This window comes from Primulina tabacum, chromosome 1 (assembly GCF_025594145.1).
Source record: "Primulina tabacum isolate GXHZ01 chromosome 1, ASM2559414v2, whole genome shotgun sequence".
In the NCBI taxonomy this organism is placed as follows: domain Eukaryota; kingdom Viridiplantae; phylum Streptophyta; class Magnoliopsida; order Lamiales; family Gesneriaceae; genus Primulina; species Primulina tabacum.
Genome location: NC_134550.1, coordinates 12,802,568 through 12,822,106, shown reverse-complemented (window position 1 = coordinate 12,822,106; position 19,539 = coordinate 12,802,568). Strand labels below are relative to the sequence as shown.

The 19,539-nt window shown below is 32.7% G+C and overlaps 2 protein-coding genes and 1 pseudogene across 3 annotated transcripts; 1 reads left to right on the top strand and 2 right to left on the bottom strand.

The window, feature by feature from the left end:
• Positions 1 to 4,306: 4,306 nt before the first annotated feature.
• LOC142518079 (protein VACUOLELESS GAMETOPHYTES-like) lies at positions 4,307 to 5,436 on the top strand (annotated as a pseudogene).
• A 3,081-nt stretch (positions 5,437 to 8,517) lies between these two features.
• Positions 8,518 to 11,896, bottom strand: LOC142518066 (protein DETOXIFICATION 33-like). 2 transcript variants are annotated; one of them, XM_075620695.1, is made up of 7 exons: positions 11,548 to 11,896; positions 10,468 to 10,748; positions 10,288 to 10,374; positions 10,027 to 10,083; positions 9,673 to 9,911; positions 8,978 to 9,183; positions 8,518 to 8,841 (listed from the first exon to the last, which is right to left on the bottom strand). In XM_075620695.1, the coding sequence occupies exons 1-7, from the start codon at positions 11,839 to 11,841 to the stop codon at positions 8,749 to 8,751; spliced, it is 1,257 nt and encodes a 418-aa protein (XP_075476810.1). In that variant the 5' UTR covers positions 11,842 to 11,896; the 3' UTR covers positions 8,518 to 8,748. The 2 variants fall into 2 exon arrangements, with proteins under 2 accessions (XP_075476810.1, XP_075476804.1); XM_075620689.1 differs by having other exon boundaries at positions 10,468 to 11,009; positions 11,548 to 11,895.
• A 2,485-nt stretch (positions 11,897 to 14,381) lies between these two features.
• Positions 14,382 to 18,214, bottom strand: LOC142541880 (cytochrome c biogenesis protein CCS1, chloroplastic). The gene is made up of 9 exons (XM_075648338.1): positions 17,753 to 18,214; positions 17,408 to 17,512; positions 16,546 to 16,765; positions 16,352 to 16,463; positions 15,736 to 16,008; positions 15,369 to 15,634; positions 15,118 to 15,274; positions 14,928 to 15,011; positions 14,382 to 14,833 (listed from the first exon to the last, which is right to left on the bottom strand). The coding sequence occupies exons 1-9, from the start codon at positions 18,102 to 18,104 to the stop codon at positions 14,678 to 14,680; spliced, it is 1,725 nt and encodes a 574-aa protein (XP_075504453.1). The 5' UTR covers positions 18,105 to 18,214; the 3' UTR covers positions 14,382 to 14,677.
• Positions 18,215 to 19,539: the final 1,325 nt, after the last annotated feature.

Sequence of the window (19,539 nt, the reverse complement as noted above, 5' to 3'; positions counted from 1 at the left end):
GGCCTTGTCATTGTCAATATCGAAAAGAGCAGTCTTTATTTCTTCAGAGGTGACATTCGCAGTTAGTGCATCCCAATTGTCCACAGACACACAAGGTCCAGCAAGTATATCCTCCCTATCAACGTGAACCCTATCCACCTTAGACCCAAGTAAATTGGTGTAATGATGAACAAAGAGATCCTCAATTTCCCTCGGCTCAGTAGTAATGATACCTGTGATTTTTAATGGCAAGAATAGCATTCTTCTTGTTATTTCATTTAATAAAATCATGGAAGAATTTAGTGCACCTGTCACCTTGTTGTAGATAAATGATCTTAGCTTTTTGTGCAATGAAAGATCTCTCCGCTTCAAGTAACAATTCCGTTTGACGCTTGCAATTTTTGTAATCAAGAGGAACAATACCCGAACTCAACATATATATCTTCTTGCATTGCTTGAAATTTCTTTTTCGCAGCGGCAGCTCTAGATGAAATATGGCCCGAAGTGTAACTTGTTCAACGTACTCAGAGGTTTCTTCAGATTCTTAAGCTTTTCTTTGAGTTTAAATTGGGCTGTGCCATACCCCGAGAATCTCCATCCATCTCTAACGACATCCATAAACCGATTACTTAAGGCCCACATATTGAAGAACTTGAACGGTTTCTGTTTCTGTATCTGCACACTAGACTGATGAGATGATACAATACTCATAGCATGATCCGAAATACAACCAGGAGCAACAAATTCAGCGAACCCTGGCAAATTTGAAGATAACCACTTTTGGTTCACAAGGACTCGATCAAGTTTACTACACACTTTTGGACTGCTCCAAGTAAAAAAACAACCAATGTAACGTAGGTCCAGCAAGTCAAGAGAAGCAACACAATCAACAAAGTCTTTCGTGTCATAATCCCTAACCGCCAACCCACCCTTTTTCTCATCCGGAGACAACAAAGTATTAAAATCTCCAAGAGTAACCCACAGACAAGAACAAGCAGCCCCAAAGATTCTTAAATCTTCCCACAAAGATCTCCTTTGTACAATCGTGTTGAAACCATAAATGAAGGAAACACAGAAACTGATATTAGACAGCACACAATCAATGTTGACATGTATAGCTTGCGCAGACATGCTAACAATATTCAAATCAACAGAAAGTGGATTCCAAATCACAAAGATCCTACCCTTATTATTGAGTTGGAATTGTGAATAGCTTTCATACCATGCAAACAGATTCTCATCATAAGTTTTCTTGAAAACAATATTAAAACTAGGGGAAATGTTTTTTGACAAAACATGCAAGTTCACACTATTTCTTTAAATCGCATACATCTTTTAATTATTTTCAGAATTAATTATATATTCTAATATTAAAATTTTCATTTAAGCCCGGAGCGTCTCGCCGATTTGCTAACTTCCTCGTTAATTAATAGGTGCATTCGGATATTATCATACATGGCATAATCATGTTAGGCAAAGTTTGGTACACATGATAGGATAAACATGTGATATATAATATAAGGATAAGTTAAGGATAAATAAGATGTAAGATATTGTATTTAATGTTTGGTATGAATTTAATAAGACTGGTTAAATTTATATATTAGATTGTAATGAGAAAATTAACCTTATCATAATAAATTTTATAATTTCAAAGTTGTTGCTTGAGTTCATATTTCATATATGTTCATGTGCCGACAGTACTTGCATGATTTATTTATTTTTATCTAATTTTATATATTATATAATATGATAATTGAGCCCTTGATTTTGTGAGTCAAGTCAAATATCAATTTTTAAGCTTAATCGAGTGATAATAATAATTTTATTGAGATTTATACAAATCATTTATATAATTATCTCGAGTTCATTTGTATAATTATCATATTATATAATATATAAAAATAAATAAAAATATTTATTTGATTTTAATTTCTACCTACAAGTGAAATGAGAGAACGATATGGTTTAGGATTTTTATGTATTGAGGGCAATTAAGTCATTTGTGGTGTTTTTAATCATTAAATTAAAATTATCACATCTCATAGAAGAGATATTTTATCTTTATATAAAATTATTTATCACGGGCCCATGATAATTCTAAAAAGGTGCCAAACGTGGGATAAGGACGATTATTTATCAATCCATCTCTTATTCAGTGTACCAAACTATGTCTTAAAGAATTAGAGTAACGGAATGCTAAACAATGGAGTATGAAGATACTAAGAGGAGTAAAGAACAAAGGGAGCAAATTAGTGTAAAAATGGATTATAGAATCATATTCATGTTGGTCTTTTTAATATTCTTCTCAAAGTACAAAGTTTACAAATATCACTTGAGGCCAAATATTCCATTTGTCTAAAGTGGGGAAAGAAATCTCATTGGTGTTCTTCGTACACGATTAGACTTAATTATTTGATGCCTTCTGTTCCAACATTTAGTATCTTTTGACCATATGAGTAAGATTCGGGGAAATCTTGTTTAGAAAGATATCAAACCTAAGATAGTATTAAAAATTATATGATTCTATTTCAACAAGCCTCTCTCCGAGACAATGCCCAGATCGTTTCATCTTTCGTGTGGGTCGGAATTTACCTGACAAAGAATTTTGCTACTTTATGATCGTTATAGCTACGACCGTCGTTCACGGGGGCTTCGGTCGTCGGCTCTCCTGTCATCAGGTCACCAACTTCCTTGACTTTCTGACACTGAGGCAAACGTCAGCTCCCATACATGGTCTTATGACTTTGCGGATACCTGTTTTTTTTTTATGTTGGTCTATATAGAATTTTGATCATATAGTTGGTCAAAATTTTGCTTCTAATGTAATAAAAATTTTCATGTTATGTCAGTACTCCGACAAAAATCAAAATAAAAATACGGAGATGCAGTCGATTTATTGCAGTCGGGTCCGATTTTGATTAATTACGGGATCAAACTCTATTTAGATTAACGAACTTGAATACTATTTTTGAACTTTGTACTTTGAGAAAAAATGCAAAGAAATAGTCCATTTATTGCACTAACAACTGTCCTTGCTCATATTTGTTGAATTTTCCCTATTGGATTAGTTTCAAGTAATTGCTTAAGAAATTGGTGATGCTTTTTGTTTAGGGTGTTTGTTAGCATTTGGAAGACGAAAAGCAATTGCTATTGTTTAACTTTGATATATTTCGTGTCATCAATTTAAGCTCATTTTCTAAGTAAAGAAACTCTTTTTCTTCTTATCTTACTCAATAATAAGTTACAATAATGTGACGCTAAAGCATTGAGAATTTGAGATATTTATTTCATAATAATAGGAGCCTAATCACAACATTCTACGTACCATGATTAATTCTATGAACTTTTGCATATATCCATTGGATAAATGCGTAATCAATTATGATATTGAAAAGACTTATAATATTAATAATACTCTATTTATTTTTTACTTTTAAAGAAATATGTACTCTATTTTATGTTGAATATATACTCTATTTTATGTATAAAATTCATTTATAATGTGAAGTATGTGAAACATTAAAATCATCCTATTGAAAAATATCATTAATTTTTGAAAGATTTTTTTAGGTTCTGATTCTCGAACCCTGATCTCGTCTCAAACTCAAGACCTAGGAGCTGGATCAAATGTTCAAATTGCCAATTTCTAATACTATTGGGAGAAGTTATTTCTCAAAGACCTAATATCCAAAGCCAAGGAACCCTTTGGCATGCATTAACCATATAATAGGCACCTTTGAGTATTTTATTACATCACATAAGGGGAGAAAAATTCCCATTCTAATGTGCCTTGTGCCCCCATTTTAATAATTTACAAATATGCAACCAACTCTTAAGTATAAATCCTACATTGCTTCAACTTCAAGCTAAAAACAACCTTAATTTTCATTATTATCCATACTTACCCAATATTCACCTTCAATTAAAATCAAAAGTACCAATTTTGGAGCCATAAAAGCATAGGCCAATACGTAAAAGCTTTGATGTATAGAACTATATTATCCATTTTCCATTAAATTTTAACTTTTTATCATTTTTTTATATATAAAAAAGACAAAAACTTGTGTGAGACGGTCTCACGGGTCTTATTTTGTGAGACAGATCTTTTATTTGGGTTATCCATGAAAAAATATTAATTTTTATGCTAAGAGTATTACTTTTTATTGTGAATATCGGTAGGGTTAACCCGTCTCACATATAAAGATTCGTGAGACCGTCTCACAAGAACCCACTCATAAAAAAAATATACTTGATACCTATAGAATATAATATTTGTCCACTAAAAAGGGGAAGAAGAACAAATAATTAATTATAAATTTGCATGCCACCACACAAATTCTATTCCTACGCTGCCACTTTCCACCACCATGAGATACAATGAAATCTCCCATTTCAGCCACCCGCAGCACAACCTCAAGTTCGAGTACAGCGAGTCGCCGTTCAAGTGCGACGGCTGCAACGAAGTCGGTATCGGCTCTCGCTACAAGTGCGCGGCCGCTGCTTGTAACTTCGACCTCCACACCCACTGCGCCATCCCTTCCCCTTCCATCTCTCACCCTTTCTACACCAAGTGCTCGTTCCAGTTCCTCGCCCGCCCACCAGGGACGGTAGGCACGCTACTGCAACGCATGCGAGAAGGACGTGTCGGGGTTCTTGTACCACTGCAAGTCTTGTGGGTTCGACCTCCATCCCTGCTGCGCTAAGCTTCCGATGGTGCTCGATGACGGCGAGATCAAGCTGTACTTGTATAGGAAAGTCTCCTCGCCGTGTCACAGGTACGGTAATCCGTAACCATCAGCAAACTTCATCTCCAAGTTTCTTGAAATAATAACTTGTCTTCGTTAACTATATTATAAAAAATATTAAATGGATTAGTTACATCATTACTGAGAAACGATAATCGAATATGTAGGGCCTTAGTTTTTTAAAAACTTATTAATGAAAAAAATTAACTTGTAGTTTTTGAAATTCGACTCAAACCCACAAAATCTGAATTTCAGAAGATGTGTATAAGCAGGTGTGGGAGAAAGGGGGGGAGCTGGAGCTATAGATCTTCATGCAAGAAGTACAATCTCCATGTTGCGTGCGTAAAAGAAATGCTGGTCAATAGCTGGCACGAGATCTACACCGAGGAGTGCCGCAGTGGCAAATGGGAGACCAAATACTCCGGTAGCCGGAAACTGGAAACGAGGATTCCTAGCTTGAAAGATACATTGGAGACTCATAATCATAGAAAGAACAAGAGAGGGAAGGTGGAGAAATGCTGCGAGGTGGCGGCGTTGGCTCTGCAGTTTGTTATCTCCGCCGTGTTAGGGGATCCCACCACCCTCATTGCTGGGGTTGTGGCCTCCTTGATGTCCAAGTGAATCTCAAGATCATATATCAAATGTTTTCATAAAATCTAAAATATTTCTATAGTTAATCAAAAGAAAATTCTCGATTACAGATAATATATATGAATTTTTTAAAAAAATTATAATTCGTCGTAATTAAATATATAGTAGGTCTCTTGTGAGACGGTCTCACGAATCTTTATCTGTGAAACGGATCAACCCTACCGATATTCACAATAAAAAGTAATACTCTTAGCATAAAAAGTAATTTTTTTTTCATGGATGACCCAAATAAGAGATCTGTCTCAGAAAATACGATCCGTGAGACCGTCGTCTCAGACAAGTTTTTGCCTTAAATATAAATTAAGATGTATATAATTATTCTATTTTTAAAAATATGTTTGAATTATAAAGTTGAAATTTTTATTATTTAGTAATATAAGTTAATGCATTAGAATTTAGATAACATAAATATAATTTGAGGTATGAATAATATTGGAGCCAAAGAAAGAGAGTTAATTTAGAAATATAGTATATAAAAATTATTGATAAATAAATATGCGTGAATAAGTTTTTCACTGCATTTTCTATTTGCAGTGTCGAATAAACTCATCCTCAAACTTTGGGATCATTAGGAGCTGATTTATAAATTATTTATCCATAGAATAAATTTAAATTATAAAATAAAAATCTACGTGTATTGAGAAAGTATTAACTTTCAAAATAAATTCTCAATTTAAAAGAATTATGAATATAGTTTACACTTCTTCAATTCAAGATAAGTTTTAACTTTTGAAAGATCTATGTTTTTAACTTATCATACTGATTTTTTTTCCGAATACATAAAAACATTTCCAAAATATTATATTTAACAAAAGAACAGCTCTATTGTGAGACGGTCTCACGGATCTTTATCTGTGAGATGTGTCAATCCTACCGATATTCACGATAAAAAGTAATACTCTTAGCATAAAAAATAATACTTCTTCATGGAAGACCCAAATAAGAGATTCGTCTCACAAAATACGACCTGTGAGACCGTCTCATATAAATTTTTACCTTAACAAAATATACTCGATAATTTTGTGATACGAATATTTTATTATTTAAATTCCAAGATGTGCCAAAATTATGTAGGGTGTCTTGTACTGCTAGCAGATAAAGAGTACCTTGTAACATTTGTCATATTTACTTTATCTTTTTAAAAATATATATATATACTTTCTACTTTATTTTAAAGCAAATTACCACTCTTTTTTTATAACCATGTATTATACTGATCAATTTATTGATGTACGAGTGCACGCATTTATATTTACGTATAATTAGTAAAAGATACACATGCAATATGCAATGCTATGTGCTATTATTATTTTTAATTTGATTAAATAATATTAAAAAATTAACACGAAATTATTTTCAATTTAGAAGAGTTGTTCGACTTAAAATAGAAGTTTTGTTTAGATTTTTTTTTATGTAAAATATGGAGTGATTTGGAGAGGTTTTTAGTAGGGTAAGAAATATAACTATTGAATTAAATATTTTGATGTCTTCTAAAATAGTTACTCTAAGGATCTCACATTTAATAATATAGTATAGATATATATAATGGCACACAACAAAATATCACATTAAACATCAATCTATTAATTTTAAAAGAAAACAATTAACAAAATGAAATATAAATTAAATCTCAAATTTAGAACCCCGTCATAAATTTTATGTTATGACAAAAAAAATGACCCTTGAATAAACATATAGAGTCACAAAGCCATGCACAAAGGGATTCTAGTATAGTTTTTGTGGGGACCTTAACTTCTAATCATTATTACAATACAATTTGATTCTGGTTAATTAAGTACAGTGGAAAACGAGTTAAAACTTTCTTTACAATGAACCTAAAATATCTTATTTGAATACTAAAAATAGTATTTTATCTCACATCATAAATTATACTCACACATAATCAAAACCAACTACATACAAACAGTTCATATCCTCGGGACATACCCCGTCATATAGATACATATATACTCTGGGAAAAATATAAAATCTCAGCTCAAACAGTGACTCTCTCCAGAAGCACCCTCTCCGGCATCCTGATATCCTGGAGTATCTGTCATTGTCCACATCAAAAGACAACAACAGCCCCCTCTGGGGTGAGCAAAACTTAGTCTGAAACAACCACAATATATACCACAAGTATCTAAACAATGATATATGATATGCAATGCATGTATGTCGTGGAGGTATCAGGTCAAATGCCCATCCACTGAACACATGTCCGAATCAAACGAATTGCTGTCAAATCAATGCTCGAGCTGGCACACCGGCCTCAATAAGGGATACTTGTATGATAACGTCGACAAATCGCTATCAAATCTCAAATCTCAATCAATCAGCGTGGCCACTAATGACTATGTTTTAAGGGTCATATAATATCAAACATAGCATTGTGTTCACAAAACCCACAATCAAATCCAATCATAGTAGGTATCCAAGAATCATAGCTCAACGTGTATGTCATGTATGCCACATCAACTCAACAAATAAGACATATAGACATATATTCTCAATCAAACATATATAATATGATACAGATACATGTCGTATGTTACTCGGTCGCAACATACCTCAAGTCTTCGTTCCAGCCGATGTAGCTTGAAGATATCAATATAAAAATCTATCTACATCAATAACATATTTATTTCAATCAATGACATCATTCAAATTCAACAATATAAGTTTCAAATATATTTTGAAATTTTGAAAATTCATATCAAATCAAAATCATAACATAATTCGATTTCGACTCCATACATTGTTTTATTATAAATTCGTAAAAATATTATTTGATATTTTTGTAAACATATTTATTTATTTGTAAATTTATTTCAAAAACCCGGAAAAAAAATCTGTGAAATATTTTGAAAATTGTGTTCCTCGTCATTCCATTGGTACTACTTCCATTCATATACCATCATTTCTCTTTACCATGTTTGCCCCATAACGCATTTTCAAAAATTTATGTCACTCAATATGTGAAATGAACTTTATATGTAGAATGGGGTTGAGTTATCGCGTTTACATGGTAAAAATTGAAACTAAACTTCAAGCTTGATATTCATGCATAATACATATTTCGTCCAATCATATTTACCTTACTATGTTAAACTTGTCCAAAATTTTCAACTCGCTCCGATTCAAAACCATATTTTCTCATGCCTTATAAGTAGTGATAATACAAAATTATAGCAAAACTGGTATTTTGTCTATTAGAACCAGTTTCAAGATTATGCAACAAATAAGTTAACACTGAGGTGAGTCAGAATAGGACTTGAGTCTTCTTCTACCATCGCCTGTTTGTTTAGACTTCTTCTACTCAAGCAGGTTAACAGGTTTCATTTTTTCCCTTTTCTTCACACATTTGTTTTTAGTCTTCAACCAACATTCCACCTTGCGTTTTCTCAGTTTGAGGCAAAGATGAGTCAGAATAGGATTTGAGCCGTGCCTCAGCTTTCAACGCCTGCATCCGAAGAAAACTTTGCCTATCAGAGTCGTTTTATCATTAAACGATTCACTTACAACAACAATCAAGCTGTTATTCCACTAAGTGTTACGATGCAGAAAATAAATTCAAGTGGTATTTGCATAATGCTGACCTCTCTACTCCAATTAGCTCGAAGAACATATATGATTAATACAATCGTTTGAAGAAGGCAACCAGCTAACATCCCCAACCAGATCCCTTTGACACCTTGTTTAAATTTATAACCGAGTAATGCTCCAAAAGGAAGGCCAAAAAGATAGTAGCATCCCACGTTTATTAGCGCAACCGATAATTGCCATCCTGCTCCTACTGCCACCCCTGCAAAGTTGAAAAGCATAAGTGAATATGCGGTTCATAGGCTTGAAGTACAATCGAAATATTGCACACCCCTTGAGAATCCGACATCTACAATATTCTGTTTTGAAAGTTTTCACTCATCTATGAGTGCTACATGTATGCACCTTCATCCAATCCCCTATTATATAGACACATTATATTATTGACACTCATCAGATGATAGTACGTTTACTAGGTCGTCATTTCTTCTACATTGACTCTTAGTAAGAGCACTAGTGTTAGGATATAAGCCAAATCTAATTAGGTGCGAGAGCCACCCAAACGTAAGGCGTCATACATCTTTTTATAGAGCTGATGTGATATCACAACATAGAGTTTATTGGAAACAAATGGTATACTCAAAAGTTGAAATTTAACACCCCCTCCCCCCCCTTTTTTCCTGTGTCGCTTTGACATTTACCAAAGTCTTTGAAAGCTCATAGCATGGTGGAGGAAAAAACATGGAGTTACCGTGGAGTACAGGTTGAATGCTGTTAAGGAAAATGGTTGCTGCCAAGAAATAACCCAACTTAGATGTCTTTTCTATGACTTCTTTTTTATCAGAAAACATTAAGGGATAGACATTCTTAGTTGCAAGAATGGCAACTGTGAATATGCATCCAAATACTGTCGATGTAACCACGCACACTATTACAGAGAACTTTGCAGCTTTGGGATGATTGGCTCCTAGTTCATTGGAAACTCGAACACTGCAAGTTATTGAGGACAATGTCAAGAATCAAGTTTGATTTTAAAACCTTTGGATAAGCATAAGTTTGTATGGTCATTCAACTTTTGATATAAATATAGACATAATTTTCTAACCTGATTGCAGCATTGAAACCAAGAGTGAACATCAATGTCCAAATTTCCAGATTCATGCTGTCATATATCAACCGTAAGGAAAGTTAATTCGATTCAGTAGTAGCTCAAATGAATGTATCTCTATCTAAAACTAAATTCAATTAGGTAATGTTTTTATCCGAAGAGGACGAAAGATGGTAACTCGAACCCATCTCAAAACATTTCTTTATATGTAAACTGAGTGTAAAAATTTGAAACCTATACATTGATCAAGAAACTGACCAAATGGATATGGCATCAACAGCAATTTCTGGATTCTTTAACCAGCCAACCATAAGGATGACCAGAGTATAATACCATAGCTCCAAGCTGTAACCACGAAATGTTCAAAAAAGATTGTGCAAAAACTCACCTGGTAAATAAAACTACTTTTACTATTCCATTTGAAAGCCAAGAACTTACCAAAGCATGATAGCCGATGCAAGCGACAACTTCACAAAGCTAAAAAGGGACTTAAAAGCCGATAAAGAAAATCCAGTCCATGATTCTGGAAAGAAACCGCATACTACATAACCAATTTGCGCCAACACCACGAGCCACCAAGATACATTCTCTGCTATAGCGGCACCAAGCAAGCCCATCCCAAGTTTTGTCAACAATATCCAGTTCAAAATAAAGTGAAATAGCAACACGACCAATGAAATTATACTCATGACCCATATTTTGCTTTGTGCCTGAAGAAACTTTTGAAGAGGGAAATTCAATGCATATGCAAATAACTGAGGAATCACCCAAAGAGCATATTTTCCAGCAAGTTCTGAGATATTTTTATCTTGTCGAAGCAGCTTTAGAATTGGCGACGTAAAAATGTATAGAGGTGAAAGGAATAAGGCAGACACAAGTGTTACAATGCATGATCTTTGCAGATAGATTCCAAGTGTATCATACTGTTCTGCACCAACTGCCTGCCCACATAGTGTTTCAAGGGCACTTCCCATTCCTAGCTAAAAACAAGAAATTTGCAGAATGTCTGATAGTCAATTCCAAATTTTTAGTGAATATTGATTTACACCATCAAGATTTTTGCAGTTCTTTGAAAAACAAACAATATTATTTTAAACATATGAAGATATCACTTGAACACACATTTGACTTGGCATTTCCCAAACATACTTCCAAAGAAATCAATAAAATATTATTACATTCTCATCAAAGGACTGAAACAGATCCCAAGATTCTGATTTTAGTGGGAAAAAATATTTAATATTGAATAATAGAATAGAAAAAAAACTTCATCCATAATTAAATAAAATAAAAAAAATATGTCGCAAACTGAATTAAAGATTTGCCTCGACTCCAATAAAAATCAAATCTTTGGCATGTTTTTTTCACAATCCCTCCAGAACCAAGAGATTAGTGCTCAAAACAATGATAAATCTCAAAATGCAAGAATGAAAATCATGCCCGTAATCATCATCATCTCCTTCACAAAATTCTCAATCACACAGTGAAAAAAGAGCCTATGTTCAAACAAAAAAGTACCATTATGCCGAACACAAATCCCTCAAGAACATTCTGCACAACCGAGACAGCAGCCAGTTCGACCTCTCCAATGTGCCCCACGAATGCAATGGTCACAAATCCGAGAGAAAACTGAGCAACAGAAGTGATGATAGCCGGCGCCGCAATCTCCCACATCATCTTCGACTCGTCCCATATTCTTGAACCCATTTTTCTGACGTCATTGGGAGGATCAAATTCTTTCCACTTCTCGATTTCTAAAGAGATTGGCTCCATCTTGTGCAGCAAATGCTGGGTTTCTTTGGTTTCCACCATTCTTTACGTATTTGCCTTGTGATCTTGTATACATCATTCATACATATACACGTTTCTTTCTAAAGTTTGTTATATATGACATATTTAAATGCATAATCTTAAAATTAGTAAGTGATTAGGTTAATTGTTTCTATCTTATCTTAACTAAATATGTAAGACGGTCTCACGAATCTTTATCTGTGAAACGGGTCAACCCTACTGATATTCACAGTAAAAAGTAATACTCTTAGGATAGTTTGGTACATGGGATAAGGGAGGTATTATTTATCAATACCTCCCTTATCCCATGTTTGATACTTTTTTAAAAAGCTCATGGACCCTTGATAAATAATTTTTTAGAAGGATAAAATGTCCCTTCTAATATGTGTGATAATTTTAATTTAATGATAAAATACACTACAAATGATTTAATTGCGCTCAATTTATAAATGATTTTTATAAATTTATGTTGTAGGTAGAAATTAAAATAAAATAAATATTTTTATTTATTATATAATATGATAATTATATAAATGAATTCGAGATAATTATATAAATACTTTTTATAAATATGAATAAAATTATTAGTATCACTCGATTAACCTTAAAAATTGATATTTGATTTGACTCACAAAATCAAAAGCTCAATTATCATATTATATAATATATAAAATTAGGTAAAAATAAATAAATCATGCAAGCACTATCGGCGCATGAACAGATAAAAAAAATGATATATCCCATTCTTTTTTGTAAATTCAAATGTACAGATAATGTTTTATCATTCTACAATAATCGATTTTTTTATCTTATATTTATTTTAAAAATTAAAATTTATTTTTCTCTATACATCGCAATATCAATATTATTATTATTATTAAATAATAAATAAAACTACCAAATATGTATTTTTACGTTATATAGATCAATTCGTGGCAACGCATAACCATAAAGCATGTTTGGTGAAATTTTGAAAAGAATCGTTTGACTTTTTTGTGTACATTTTTCCCACACCTCAACCACTTCTTATCCTTCAATTATCAATTTTGTTGTTTTATATTCTTTTTCTTGTTTTGACTTTGCATCAATGGAATGCACCAATATTCCATGACTATCCCAAATATTATTTATCACTCAAAAATATCTTCATAAATCGAGATGTCGGTGGACAATTGCAAAACTAAGATTGTATAAAATTTAAGGAAATTTGCTTCAGTTTTTTTCCTTCTCTATATTTGTATTTTTGCAATTTCAGTCTTCATATGTTGTTGAATTTCAGTCTTAGTACTGTATTTTTTTTTTACAACTTTAGTAATTCTTCTGATACGGACTGATGTGGCATTAGTGTTTGTAGTGTTATATCAATACTTCCGATGAACAATGAATAAAATAAGCAAAAATCAAAATATATATATGACCAATACTGAAATTTGATAGCATAAAAGACTATATCGCAAATAGACAAACATATAATATGAAATAGACAAATTTTCCTAAAATTTAGCCTTTTTTGTTGAAGAAATTTTGCATAGACTCGTGAAATGTTGAAATTTATAAGCTTCTAAAAATAGCTAAAAGATATTATTAATATAAATTTAGATACTTTCAAGTATCATAATAAATTTTTATATATATATATATATATATATATATATATATATATTTTCGTGGTATAATTTTGTAAATGAAATATTATTATATGTTTTTTTAATTCACATATATATTAATTATTAATATTTACTTGTAATTAAGTACGAGTGACTTTAATTAACTCCCTAGCTTAGACCTTAGTCACCAAACGTAAGTTGCTTAAAATACCCTCTTTTTTAACATTATATAATTTTCCTAGAATAAAATAATAAGAAGCTGACCTGTTATGATAAATAAATATTATATTAAAATTTTGAAACATATAATCAATTAAAAGACATTATAAAAGACATTATGCACGAGTTTTAGCTGCCTAATCATGCAATTGGCGCGCTTAAGTAAAATGAAAGTGTGTATAAATTTAATATATCTAACTTTTAAACACAAAAACTCATGCGAGACGGTCTCATAAATCAAGCTTCTGAGACAAATATTCTATTTAGGTCACACATGAAAAATATTATTTTTTTATTGTAAATATGGACAAAGTTAACAAGTTTCACGAATAAAAATCCATTAGACTGTGTCACAAGAAACCTACTCATTTTTAAATGTTGTTCATACTCTTGGCACAAATCTTTCCATATGCAGAATTTTTAGCTTTCCTTCAATATATTTAGGCCAAAAACATTGGTGGTGATCTTTGGATGGAGGTTTAATGCTGTTGGAATGAATGATATAAAATAGAATCGAATCAATTTATCAGTACACATGTTTAAAGCCAGAGCGAATCGAATCGAAGATTCATCTCATGTCTATCAGATAAAGTTTGAAACATATTCAAATATGAATATATCTCCACAATATGAACCATGCTGGCATTACAAAATACAACCAGAAAAAAAACACAATTTTTGGTTTCAATGGCATTCTCAAACATATATTGCATAAAAAAGAATACTCGATGAAAATGATCATTCAACTTATACCAAGAATTGCACATTTGGCATGAAGCAATCTGTGTACAAAGTATATACTCTTGGTCAATGTATGTGCAGCATACTAAGAAAGCAATACAGAGCAATATACGAGGAAAAAAATACATATACGCGACTCTATCTTCATCAAACTCCGGCTTCATAACATCTATATATCTCACTCGGTTCACTGGTATTCCAGTTACTCAACAAAGGTTCGAGGATTTGTTACTATTTTCGTCGAACTTCAATGACGCCAATATGGTTCTTTTGTAATAAAATGAATTAAACTAGCCACTTACATGGTCAGTTTGTGTAGAAGAAGATGGCAGGACTATTTCTGGTACTTGATCGAGCACAAAATTCATGTCGTCCGAGAAATCAGCCTTGGCTCGATTCGTTTTACCTCCAACAACGACTGTTGTTCCATCTTGTAAAGCCCAGATCTTTCGAACATGTTCACAAAAATAAAGTGTTATTGAATTTCTGTGATGGCGTTTAAGCCGGTGAATTAATCAGAAGCCAACATAGTTGTTTTACCTGTGTATGAGATAAGAAACTTATGCAAGTAGTGAGCATTAGGAAGCCGAACCCAGCATAAACAACTGGCACCCCGGGATCAGTCTGCTTGAAAACAAATTTACCATCATCATTGAAATTAAGAAAAGAAAGAAAAAACATGATAAATGGATGCTCCATGGCACATTTTATCCGGTTTTTTTGACCTCACCTTTAGTTCAAGGCCGGTACTACCAATAGCTTCTAATACAATAATTTTTACACCATCAATGTCGATTGGAAGATTTGAGTTGGGCCGCCTGACTCCAGCAAATTTTCCTTCTTGGTCGTATAAAACAACCGATTGCGTATCACGAGCTAACATTGATCTACAGAAACAGAGTTGGCATCATATAGTGTCATATACAAGAAAGGTGATAGGAACATTAGTTTATTTCGTCAAACAATGTGCAAAAAGCATACATTCCCTTAAGATCAGTAGAATCAGTGTCTCCAACAGGAAGGAAAGTCCCATAAAGCTTTTTGTCACCGTTGACTTTTAGAGGCGCCATAGCCAAATTAAATGGCCCTGCATCGTCTTTCATAACTTGTAAAGCCGACAAGCTCCAATCTGTCTGGTATATGGTGATCCCACCGTACCTCAGAGGGTTGTTAACACTTATCGTCTTCCTCATGATCTCTTTGCCGTTAATGTCAAAAAGTGAAAGATCACTGTGGAACTGTGAAACCTGGCACCATAGAAGGATGGAAAAAAAGCTAAATTTTCAGTGATGACTTCAAGAAAAAGGAAGAAATAATGCATTTTAGGCTCATTGATTCAGCTTATTACCTCTCCACTATCATAGTAATCCATGTAGAATCTGTTAACATGAACCTCGGTATTGAAAGTTTCTGAAGGGGTCGATAAAAATCCACTTGGTTCAAGTACGTCACCCATGACAAAATTCAAACCCTGTGGAACAGTAACCGACCCCCTGAAGCTGCCAGTAGCAGTTATAGTTCCACCGACCATTATTAAGAGCAATGCTAAATGGACTCCAATGGGTGCAAACCTACCTGCTAGCCCTTTGAATGCATACAAAGTGGGACCCTTCAAGAATACCTAAAAATGAAGCAATTGTAATTGTTCTGCAGTTAGGTTTTAAAATCAGTAGATCACTAGAAAATAGCCCTCGATAGCTGTCTTGGAACTAAAAAAATTTAAATTGTACATCATTGTGCCAAACAGACACCACAACATGACAGTTCGGGGTAAATATTTCACCCAAACACTATATTCCCCAAAAAAGAACATAAGCTATGTATTCTGGTTCAACCAAGCGTAGAAAATTCATAGAAGTCTTTAATTTCACCAAGAAGCAAAACTCTTCAAATATACTCAAGCCCACTAGTATGAACGAATAAAAATATCAGCAAAAGCTAAACTGAAGGACATGGCATTATACTTCATAACCAGCACCCATTAGAATGATCCCCAAATCTTGAATCGAAGCTCTAGGTAAAGCGTCTGAATATTCCTGCTTACGAATTGCCTCAGGTGAATGTACGAAAGACCACCTGCAAACCATGTATAGCATTACCAAATACGAGCATTAAAGGCTATCCAGATGACAAAAGTCAACAGTCATCAAAATCAAACCTTTTAGCTACCTTCACTATGGGGATCTGTGTCGTATATGTACAAGCCATAAGCGATGCTCCTAAAAGAATTAAGGTTCCGAGGAATACCGGAGATGAAAACATATGGTCAAAACCAAGTGCGAAAATCCACCTCCATGTGAAGAATCCCAAGACAGGGTTCACTTCAGAGTACTTTTGAAAATAGAAATCTGGCGACTCGCCTTGCTCAATTACAGTTCCTGCAAGAAACGAAAACAAAAAATGCCAATTTGTACCTATGAAGCTGGAGTAGTGTACAGAATGAGTACTCTGATAGATGGTAAAGATATCTAATGAAAGTCCACATGGGATTTATCACTCTACAGCAACAAAGGTGATATGATCAAATTTACATTATATCAAAAATCTTCATTTTTCAAAAAAATGAAATTTTTCTTACGTTATCAGAAAGATTAGAGATGGCATAAGCACTCGAAGTCTCGAAGGTCCCAAACCTAAAGCAAATATACTGATTCTCCTGGTCTAATCTATAATGCAAGATAATGCAGAACAGGTTGTATTTAAAAACGATATACAACATTTATTACCGCAAAAATAAACTGATAAAAAGATTACAAGATTAATGTATCTAAAAGACAGGTAAAATGCCCAAAAAGAAAAACGTTTATGGCAACAAAAACAACATGACGATAAAATCTTATATCGTGGCTTCTTAATTTTCCATTTACTTGCACGAATCGCTTCCCAATTTTTTTCACACACCACTGAAATTATGTAAAACCCAAAAGTATAACATCATCTGTGCAACATTTATACAAAATTGATGCAAAAATATTCGAATTTTCCCATACAACAATGATAAAAAAGAATATGCAGAATACCTAATGCCATTAAGGCAGCGACAGCAAACATTTCAGCAATAGCCAAAGGCAAATTCGAGAGCGCTGCCAACGCCTTTCTTGAGAACCCTTTCAGCAACCAAGAACCTGAAGGGGTGAAGTAGGAATTCAAGTGATGCAATACACTTAATTATATTTTTGGATTAGAAAATATAGAGATTACACATGCAATTTATAGACTTAATCTCGTATTTCTCACATTTTTCAAGAGTTATTTACTCCACTCATTAACTGGCTATTTAAAATTCGGCTTTCAAATTACTAATAAATATTCTAGAAAGTGACTCTGTAAATTACAAATTATTTTAACAGAATCGTCTTTCTTACCCCTCGGCACCTTCAGCGGAGCACGGACACTTCCGCCGCCTCCCTTATCGGAAACCACCGGAGCTCCGCCCGGCTCAGGTGCTGCAATCTTCGTTTTATTGGGCACATGCAGCGTCTTTTTTCTACCCCTCACACCACTCTCAGTCTCAGAGGTTTCAAGCTTACAAGAAACACTATTTTTTCTACTAAAAGAACAGCTCACGTTGATTTTGCTGCCATTTTTGGAGTTAAACAAAGTGCAGAGAAACGAATTTTGGCAACGGGAATAATGGGTGCTGAATTTGAAATCATAGGATAAAGAACTACTATGGTTTACAAGATTTGATTGTGATATCGAACAGAAAATCTTCATCGGGATCAAAATTTTGTTCTAGCAATTTTTCTTGAATGATTCTTATGGCCTGAACAAGGGAAGAGACGCTAACAAACTCATCAGTTAGTTTATCCAGAAAGCTTCAGTGGTTATTGGGCCTTTAAAATAAAGTACAAAAATCTGGATACATATTTCTTATTCCTCTTTAAAAAAAAATTTTCTAACAAAAACATATTCACAATAAATTTTGACGGTCCAAATCTAATAAAAAAATGTAACCAGAATTAATCGTTTATACGGTTATGGTTTGGTTTCAATTTAAGTTTTAGCATACTTAATGACCAATTATCTAACAATCTTGTACTAATCTATAGCCTTAATAACCAATTAAATAATTATCATGTACTAATCTTGTATAAAACCAATTAAGTACTTTTGGCCCTCTTCCATCTCAAAATATAAAATCATATGTGAAGCGGTGACATAAACATTTTCTAACATAGGGGAGATGTTCGAAATTCGGGTTCATAAAAAAAAATTATTTGGTATACAATGGAAGAATCTTAATTTTAAATTCAGTTTTAAATATATTTTGTATCTTATCCCAAATTTTAATAAAATTTTGGTGAATTAAAAGTTATACCAAAAGGAAACACCCGGATATTTTCATATATTTCGTAAAAACAATTCATCAATACCTTGGGTAACCATACTACAATTTGACATAATATATGTATGACAAATATTAAATTTTAAGATGAAAAATAAGATTATTTGGTTATTTTCTATTTTATGTTTTATCCATATATAAGATACAAAATTATGACAAGATTTTAAAATATAGAAAAATTATTTGTTGATGATCCGTGAGACGTGTCAATTCTACCCATATTTACAATAATAAATAATATTTTTACCGTAAAAAGTAATAATTTTTTATAGATGACCTAAATAAAATATTTGTTTCACAAAATTGACGTGTGAGATCGTCTAAAAAATGTTTCCCTGTTGAGACGGAGTTATTTAAGGTTAATCAAAATTGTTTTATATACTAAAAGTAATGGTAACCCTAATCTAGTTAAGTACACAATTAAATAGATAAGATGACGAATCCAAATTGTTTTACATACTAAAAGTAATTGTAACCCTACTCTAGTTAAGTACACAATTAAATAGATAAGATGACGGGTAATTAATATTTTGGAGTGTAGATAACAATATTTATAAACACAAAAACTCGTATAAAATCCTCGCACGATATTTTTTTATGAGATGAATTTGTAACTCGACTCAGTTCATAAAAAAATATTATTTTTATGCTAAAAATATTATTTTTGTTTGTAAATACAGACGGGGTCAACGATATCACGGATATATATATGAGAGATTATCTCATATTATACTTATTCATTTATAAAAAGTTGAAGTCCATTTAGAATTTTAAAAAAAATTGAAACCGCAACCAAATAAACCA